Genomic DNA, 9,377 nt, shown 5'->3' on the forward strand with positions numbered 1-9,377 from the left:
ACATTGTTCTACTTGAAGTTCTACTTGAAGAACCGCATTGTGAAGGAGCTAAACATTGATGATGTCATGAATGACAAGGATGATGAGTCCACGGCTAAGAGAGCTGAGGTCGTTGCTGACAAAACCAAAGTTGTTGCTGAGAAGGTACACCCCAATTCAAATAAGTCTCATAAAGGGAACATTGTGTCTCACGGCACTCCTTACAAAGCGAACAAATGAAGGTTTTGATCCTAATGCTTACAGGCTATTTGCAAAAGCTGGATACCATCCTAATGAGCCGTCAAAGTTAGGGAAGCTACCATCAGAAACTGCGATAAGACAACCATGTGAAGGTTTGGGATACAAGTAACCGTCACCAGTGCGCATCTCCATAAGAAGGGAAAGCATCAATTATATCACTGTAGAAGATGAATCTGCCGCTTCTAACAAGCCTTCTATCTTTGATCGACTTGGAAAATCAACTGTGAGGACTTCCGTGTTTGAGAGATTGGGTCCATTAAAGAAGGGGAACAAGTTCCAGAGAAATTTTCAAAGCATAAGAACACCCGTTTAGCCCAAAATCCAAAAGATCTCTAAGGATTTCCAAAGTTTGGTTCCTTCTAGAATGAGGCGACAAACAAAACATGTGGTTTCATGTAAAGAAGTACTGAAAGTAAAGCCATATACTGTCATCTACACAAAGGAATATGACGAAGCTGAATAAAGTGTGGGTTCTTTGTATTATGTTACTGTACAAGGCGAGAATGGTGTTAAATCTTCAATGGAGGATAATGCAGAATTGGAGGATGTTTTACCATGTTATCACATATCCTTCAATGATGGGGACCCTCAAGAAGATGAAGATGCAAAAGATGCTCCACCGAAACTTGAAAAAGGGGTGAATGCAACGATTGATTCCTTAAAAGAAGTTAACCTTGGCACTGATGAAGAACCAAGACCCACCTACCTAAGTGATTTAGTAGAAGTTGATGAAGAAAGCACTTATATTGAGTTACTCAAGGAGTTTAGGGATGTCTTTGCTTGGAGTTACAAAGAAATGCCTGGCTTGGACACTAAAGTAGCAGTCCATCACCTTGCAGTCAAGAATGGCGCTCGTCCTGTTAAGCAAGATCAAAGGCGCTTTAGGCCGGACTTGGTTCCCCTGATTGAAACCAAAGATTGATGCTACTACTGGTTATGAGGCAATGTCTTTCATGGACGGTTCGTCCGGATATAACCAAATTCGCATGGCACTAAAAGATGAAGAGCTTACTGTTTTTTGCACCCCCAAGGGTATTTATTGCTACAAGGTAATGCCTTTTGGCTTGAAGAACGCTAGTTCTACTTACCAAAGGGCTATGTAGAATATTTTTGACGATCTTCTCCACAAGAATGTCAAATGCTATGTGGACGACTTGGTGGTAAAATCAAGAGAGAAGGGTGACCACTTGAAAGACATGAGAATGGTGTTTGAGTTGCTCCGGAGGTACCAACTTAGGATGAATCCATTGAAATGCGCCTTTGGAGTTACTTTCAGAAACTTCCTTGGTTTCATTGTTCGACATCGAGGGATTGACATTGATCAAGCCAAAGTAGATGCAATCTTGAAAATACCTAAGCCTCGGGATATTCACGAATTGAAAAGTCTGCAAGGAAAGTTAGCATACCTTAGGAGATTCATCTCAAACCTAGCTGTGAGGTGCCAACCATTCAGTCGCCTTATGAAGAAAGATGTCCCTTTTAAATGGGACCAAGCGTGTAGCAATTCCATTGAGAGCATTAAATCCTACTTGATGAAGCCTCCAGTTTTGGCAGCCCCTATACTTGGAAAGCCACTGATACTATACATTTCAGCACAAGAAAGGTCTGTTGGAGCGCTGTTGGCCCAAGAAAATAGTGAAGGGAAAGAAAACTACCTTTACTACTTGAGCAGGATGATGACACCAAACGAGATGAATTATTCGCCAATTGAAAAGTTGTTTTTGGCGCTAGTCTTCTCAATTCAAAAGTTGAAGCACTACTTTCAAGCTCATGTTCTCCGTCTTGTTTCAAAGGCAAATCCCATCAAGTTCATGATGTCAAAACCTGTTCGTAGTGATCGACTAGCGAGATGGTACCTCCAATTTCAACAATTCGAGATTTTGTACATCCCTCAAAAGGCTATAAAAGGAAAAACATTGGCAGACTTCTTGGCAGATCATCCGATACTTGATGACTGTGAGCTAATTGACGAACTACCTGATGAGGATGCAATGGCCGTTGAAGTTCAACCTCCATGGAAGATGTAATTTGATGGTGCTGCGCATCGTGGAAGAGCTGGTGCTAGCGTAGTATTTGTCACTTCCCAAGGTGAAGTCTTGCCCTACTCCTTCACCTTGACACAACTTTGTTCCAATAATGTTGCCGAGTATCAAGCATTAATACTTTGGCTTGAAATGGCCGTTGATATGAAGCAATTTTAATTGCAAGTCTTTGGTGACTCCCAGTTAGTGGTCAATAAGCATTTAGGTAGTTACGAGGTCAAGTAGCCTAAACTACGCCCATATCATGATTACGCTAAAATTTTAATGGGGTGGCTCGGTGATGTGACTATTCTGCATGTGCCAAGGAAAGAAAATAAGAAGGTCGATGCTTTAGCTTCCCTAGCTTCATCGTTAACCCTGCCTAATCAAGCGTAAGTTACTCTCTGCCAAAAATGGGTAGTACCGCCGCTAAATGAGGCTGAAGGTGAAGAAAATGAACGCAAGCATCTTGTCGCTGTTTCTCAAGTTGAGAAAGAAGAATGGCGACAACCCCTTACCGACTACTTATGTTATGGGATACTTTCAGAAAATATGAGGAGAAGGACTGAAATCTGTCGTCGTGCACCTCGCTTCCTTTACTACAAAGATACTCTATATAGAAGTTCATTCGAGGGAGTACTCTTGCGATGCTTAGGGGAAGAATAAACACTTCAAGCTTTTGAAGAGGCACATTCTGGTGTATGTGGTTCACACCAGTTTGGACCAAAGCTTCACTTCCATAGAAAAAGGATGGGATATTATTGGCCAACGATGGTAAAGATTGCTTGGACTACGCTTGAAGATGCCAGGCTTGTCAATTCCTTGCGAATTATATTCATCATCCTCCTGAAGTGTTACACCCGACTGTTGCATCCTGGCCGTTTGAAGTTTGGGGATTGGATGTTGTTCGACCACTGCCAAAGTCCTCTGGTGGGAACCTATACATCTTGGCTGCAACTGACTACTTCTCAAAATGGGCTATAGTTGTTGCTCTTAAGGAAGTAAAGAAGGAAAATGTTGCAAGTTTCATCCGAGTAAACATTATCTATCGCTTTGGCATTCCTCGTTACATAATAACGGATAATGGCAAGTCGTTCGACAATAGGTTGATGAACAAGATTTGTGAACTCTCTGTCTTCAAGCAACGTAACTCTTCTATGTACAATGTTGTTGCCAATGGTCCAGCCGAGGCATTCAACAAGACTCTATGCAACTTGTTAAAGAAAGTCATCTCCAAATCCAAAGGGGATTGGCATGACCGCATGGAGGAAGCTTTGTGGGCATATAGGACAACTCATCGCACGCCAACACAAGCGACCCCTTATGCACTCATTTATGGAGTTGAAGCCGTCTTGCCACTCAAGCGTCAAATACCTTTATTACGATTAGCTATTCAAGAAGGCATCACTGATGAAGAAAATGCTCGACTTCGATTAGCAGAGTTGGAGGCTCTTGATGAGAGAAGGTTGGAAGCTCAACAGAATCTTGAATGTTATCAAGCTCGATTGTCTCGCACCTTCAATAAAAGAGTTGGCCCAAGATCCTTTCAAGTAGGAGATCAAGTCTTTGCCATAAGAAGACCCATTATTACTTCCCATAAACCTGTAGGGAAGTTCACTTCAAAATGGGATGGGCCATATGTTGTGCAAGAAGCTTATTCAAGTGGGGCTTACAAGCTGGTTGATGCAGATGGCATGAGAATCGGCCCTATTAATGGAAAGTTTTTGAAGAAGTATTATCCTTGAAGTTGCAACGCTCCTTGACGCATGAGTCTAAACTGCATGTTCCTACACTCCTGGCCTGCATGCGTCTAAACTATGTAAGGTCCACCAAAAAACAAATAGTCCGCTAGGTTGAAAACCTCGAAAGAGGCGCCCTAGGCAAAAGTTAGGACATTAAAAAATAAATCCGCTAGGTTGAAAACCTCGAAATAGGCGGCCTAGGCAAAAGTTAGGACATAAAAAATAATCACCCATTCTGAACTACGGTATGACTTGATCCTCTTCACCGAGGTACGTAGGTAGCTTAGAATTTTATTCTGAGTTCAGTAGTATGATTTCAAAAGATACATAGTGCCCCAATAGTTTTTCAAATGAAGTACGATGGAATGTAATCCATTCAATCAGTACTTGAAAATAGAGTTGAGATACCATTTTTCTGTTAAACTTTAGGTCCCATTTGATTTAAAGGGGGCAAGCTGCTATGGTAAAATATTGTCTTCACTGAAATGATGACAATGTTTGCATCAAAGTCTGGGGATCCGCTATGTCTTCATGTTCGCATAAACTTCAAGTTTGTTGGACTTCATATTCGCTCACTGCCAAAAAAAAGGGGGAAGAGAAGAGAGTCGTCAGAAAGGAACACAAGTATAAGAAGAAAGACTACTTGACACAACGTCCCAAATTCAGTGAGACTTGAACCCAAGATATTTGTGATAATGGAGCTCTTGAATTATACTGATAGCAAGAAGAACGTCTTGTGATCCCGAGGCTTCCATACCAAAACATAAAAGTTTTGAAGAAGTCATGCCAATTCAGAACTATCGGTATATCAAAATCTGATGTTGATTTTGAAATACTATTTGAAACTATCCTTAAGGTATTAAATCCTACATTTAGTACATGTCTTAAATCTTGCAGTCTATTTTTCATGAAACTATCAACGTGTCGGAATCTAAAGTTAGATTCAAAATAATATCTGAGACGATTCTCAAAATGTTTGATTCTAAATTTTATATATGTATTATATTTTGAAGTCTAGTTTCCATGAAATTAAACGGTTTACAATTTTGACCTTTCTACACCAATATATGAATTGTTTGGTGAGACTGCGCAAATCTAAAATTTTTAACGTGGTGGAATCAAAAGTTAGTTTCAAAATATTACCGGCTGCGATTCTGAAGGTGTTTGATTCCGAATTTTTGATATGTCTTAGACTTTAAAGTTTAGTTTTTAAGAAATCAAATGGCTTATATTTTTGACATCCTCACATTGAGATAAATATTTCCTACCACAAATGGTTCAAAGGTAATGAATAATATTATCTTCAAAAGACAAATGAGGATGTATATTCAAATACAGAGAACTTCGAGACATGAACGATAGATATGTTTAAAAGAAAGCAAAGTTCTATTTTGTGGATGTCAATGCATCATGTTATGCAAGCAAATATTGATATTGAACCGGAAAAAAGGGATGTTCATGTCGTAGTTTTTCTTTTAAAGGTTTTCATTGCGAACTTTTAAAGGTATTCGCCTTCGACTTTTAAAAGTTTTATTGCGAACTTTTAAAGGTGTTCTTCGTTAAATTTTAAAGGCATCCGAATTTTTATGGTTTTTGTTCCGAACCTTTAAAAGATGTACGTCTCGAATTTTGAAATGTGCCTGTCTTAAACTTTTAAAAGTGCTCATGGCAAACTTTAAAGAGTCCTCACTGCCAACTTTTAAATATTTCTACAACGAGCTTTTAAAGGTCTTCACCGCGAATTTTTACAGGTCTTCATCGTATTCTTTTAAAAGTGTTCACCGCAAACTTTTAAAGGAATTCACTGTAAAGTTTTAAAGATCTTGACCATGAGCTTTTAACGATCTTTGAAAGAACTTTTATTGGTCTTTGCCATAAATTTTAAAGGTTTTCATCGCGGACTTTTATGGGATTCGCCGCAAATTTTAAAGGTTTTCATCGCGAGCTTTTAAGGGTTTCGCCACGAATTTTTAAAGGTCCTCATTGCGTGCTCTTAAAGGTTTTCACCGCGAACTTTTAAAAGTCTTCATCGTAAACTTTTAGAGATCTTGACCACGAGCTTTTAAGAAACTTTGCACGAACGTTTATGGGTCTTTCCCACAAATTTTAAAGGTCTTAATCGTGAACTTTTAAAGGTATTCATCTCGAACTTTTGAATTACTTCATAGTTTGATGAAGCTAATTCTAAAAGAAAAGAAAAAAAGAAAAAAATACACAACAACGTACAAAAAAAAGAAAGCACAGGAAAAGAAGAATAAATTACCTTTGCGTCAATGCCTCCAAGTCGTCAAAAATTGACTCAAAGCAATTTGCAGACGCTGAAATTGGCACTAAAATTTGTACTAGTGGAATAAAGGGTGTGTGGTATTTATAGATGTCAAAAGTCACCTATCAAAAATTCATTATCGATGTGGGATCATGTGTATACGTGGTAGATACTCCTTCCTTACAAATACAAAGAATGACACTAGCAACCCAATTTGAAGTCAATTATACTTCCTGAAGCATTTCAATTTCGGATAAGGGTCTGATTTGCCCTTCTACTATCATAAATAGGCCTTATTTACCCTCCGTTTAATTTTTCTATCAAAAATATCATTACCGTTATACATTAGGTTATTATTTACCCCTTAAACGTTTAAAAGAGTTATATTTACCCTTCGTTATACTTTAGGATCATATTTACCCATCTACTTTTCAAAAATGATTACATTTGCCCTTCGTTATACTTTCTTGACATATTTATCCTTACAATTATACCCTACATTTACCTTCATCCGGTAGATCGCCATATCCCACCTTTGTTTTCCTACATGGGGCCTATGTGAATTTTTTTTTCTTCTAATTTAAATATGGTCACTTATTTAAGATAATTTAACCCGCCCACCCAATTTAAATAAGACACACTAACTAAAATAAATGGAAATCATAATTTCCAATCCTCCCCACCCCCACAAACAATAACTTTGAACTCAAAATCACTAATCTAATATAACTCACAATTATTGCAGTAACCAAAGTAAATTACAAGAAGTTACACAACAATGGAGTTAATGAAGTCCTATTTAAATTGGGTGGGCGGGGTTAAATTATCTTAAATAGGTGACCACATTTAAATTGGAAGAAAAGAAATCCACATAGGCGCCATGTAGGAAAACAAAGGTGGGACATGGCGATCTGCCGGATGAGGGTAAATGTAGGGTATACTTGTAAGGATAAATATGTCAAGAAAGTATAACAAAGGACAAATGTAACCCTTTTTGAAGAGCAGAGAGGTAAATATGATCTTAAAGTATAACGAAGGCAAATGTAACCCATTTTAACGCGTAAGGGTAAATATTAACCTAATGTATAACTATAGGGATATTTTTGATAAAAAATATAAACGGTGAGTAAATAAAATCTATTTATGATAGTAGATGGGTAAATCAGACCCTTATCCGATTCAATTTCGGAATCCTACAAATAACGGCTCATAGATAATGTCCCGAATTATCCGCATGCCACGTCTGGGAGTCCAAGGATTTGCGTAAAGAAAAGGAAAATATTCCCTGTTAAAAGAACGTGATTGGAAGCAAAATAAGTGGACAAAGTAATATGATCATTGATTGTCCATGTCATGACAAATTTGACAGTTTAAAAATCAAAATGTAGTGCCATTTGTCTCTTGTGAGAGACATGCACTGAAAATCATGATTCAAAAATAAGGATATAAACTTTTCACAAGAGAATAATCGAAACGTTTTATAGTTTGCTCTAGTAATCCAGTGTAATTATCATACTTCAGGCCCAGTTTTCAAAAGTTTAGATACCCGACAAGTCTTGAATTATGAGGTATTTGTAGGCATATAAAATTTATAGGATTCAAGTTTAATAAATAATTTAAATTATATTTTAAATATACTACTCCAAATAAGTATAATGAGCTAAAATAATTGAATTAATTACATAATTCAATATATATGGATTAAATAAATAAGTCCAAATTCATTGGGCTAGTCCATTTAGTTGAGCTACATATAATGAGCCCATTTCTTTAAGCCCAAGATATCATCTTCCTAGAGGTCCAGTTTGGTGCCACACGTGAAATGACGTGGCACGCCAAGTCAAGCGGAAGAGCCAATAGGATCTTCCCACGTATCAAAATGACAAGGCCATGCCAAGTCAAATTAAAGAGCCAATAAAATTATGCCACGTGTTAAAATGACAAGGCATGCCAAGTCATTTTAAAAAGCCAATGAAACTTCGCCACATGTGCAAGTGACATGTTCTGGCCAATCAAATGCGGCCTTGTCACACTTCAATTTGATTGGTCGGAAAGAGTTTGTTCTTATCATAAATCTTCCCTCCCACAACTATAAATAGAGGTCTGCATAACTAAGAATAGACACCAGAAGTTATAACAAGAAGCAAGAGAGAGCTCGTAGATCAAACGCTGCAGATTTCTCTAAAAGCTATAAGTGTTCTAAAGATTAAAAGATCAAGAAGAAGATTCAAGAACAAGCTGCAAGCTCTTGGATTAAAAATACGTCAAGATCAAGATCAGGCCTCAAGCACTTGGATTAAAATAAAATAAAGTTCAAGATTAAGCTCAAAAGCTCTTTTATTTACTAATGAAAAGAAGAATCAAAGGATTCATAGAGATTGTAACACTCAAATATTTGAAATAAAATACTACGATTGCTGCAATAGTTTTCGGCCTGATTTTATTTTCTCGACGTAATTTATTGTCTACAGGCACCTCGGGAGTGCCCTTATTGATATTGATTTATGGCCGCAATTGCCTTTGGTTATTGTTGTGATTTTCTTAAAGTTGAAAAGAATTATGTTTTGTTTTCATGAGATAATATTTGCGGTTATTTGGTGCAATTAAAGGGTGACATACTACTTGATTCATTTCCATTGTCATTTTATTTTATTATATTGTTAAACATTTTTACCATGCCATTATTATTTTCCAGTAGGGCCTGACCTGACCTCGTCACTACTCTACCGAGGTTAGGCTTGGCACTTACTGGGTACCGCTGTGGTATACTCATGTTACGCTTTTGCACATCTTTTTGTGCAGATTCAGGTACATCTTACCAGCCCAGACATCCGTGAATTACCTGTGCACAGAGACTTTGAGGTATATCTGCCAGCGTCCGCAGACTCCGGAGTCCCCTTATATCATTATCATTTTATGCTTCCTTATTTTCTTTAGACCTTGATAAATGTAGAGACATTGGGGATAAAGTTTTACAAGCTTGTGACTTATTTCTACCGGATTTTGGGAGTTGTAAGTATTTACATTGCAGTGCATTTATTTTAGAGGTCTATTGTTATTTTCGCGTTGATAGGCTTACCTAGTCTTAGAGATTATGTGCCATCACGA

The 9,377-nt window shown here is 37.6% G+C and overlaps 1 protein-coding gene across 1 annotated transcript; it reads left to right on the forward strand.

The window, feature by feature from the left end:
- Window positions 1-1,442: 1,442 nt before the first annotated feature.
- Window positions 1,443-2,267, forward strand: LOC138899358 (uncharacterized mitochondrial protein AtMg00860-like). The gene is made up of 2 exons (XM_070185525.1): window positions 1,443-1,875; window positions 1,972-2,267. Exons 1-2 carry the CDS (start codon window positions 1,443-1,445, stop codon window positions 2,265-2,267), a joined length of 729 nt encoding a protein of 242 aa, XP_070041626.1.
- The last annotated feature ends 7,110 nt before the right edge of the window (window positions 2,268-9,377 follow it).

The sequence above is a fragment of the Nicotiana tomentosiformis genome, chromosome 9 (assembly GCF_000390325.3).
Source record: "Nicotiana tomentosiformis chromosome 9, ASM39032v3, whole genome shotgun sequence".
In the NCBI taxonomy this organism is placed as follows: domain Eukaryota; kingdom Viridiplantae; phylum Streptophyta; class Magnoliopsida; order Solanales; family Solanaceae; genus Nicotiana; species Nicotiana tomentosiformis.

What these genes read in the sequence shown, in the direction of transcription:
- LOC138899358 (XM_070185525.1), top strand. Translation starts at nt 1,443, where the DNA reads ATGGTGTTTGAGTTGCTCCGGAGGTACCAACTTAGGATGAATCCATTG. An exon ending in GCTGTTGGCCCAAGAAAATA is followed by an intron (nt 1,876 to 1,971) that starts GTGAAGGGAAAG and finishes TTTTGGCGCTAG; the next exon opens with TCTTCTCAATTCAAAAGTTG.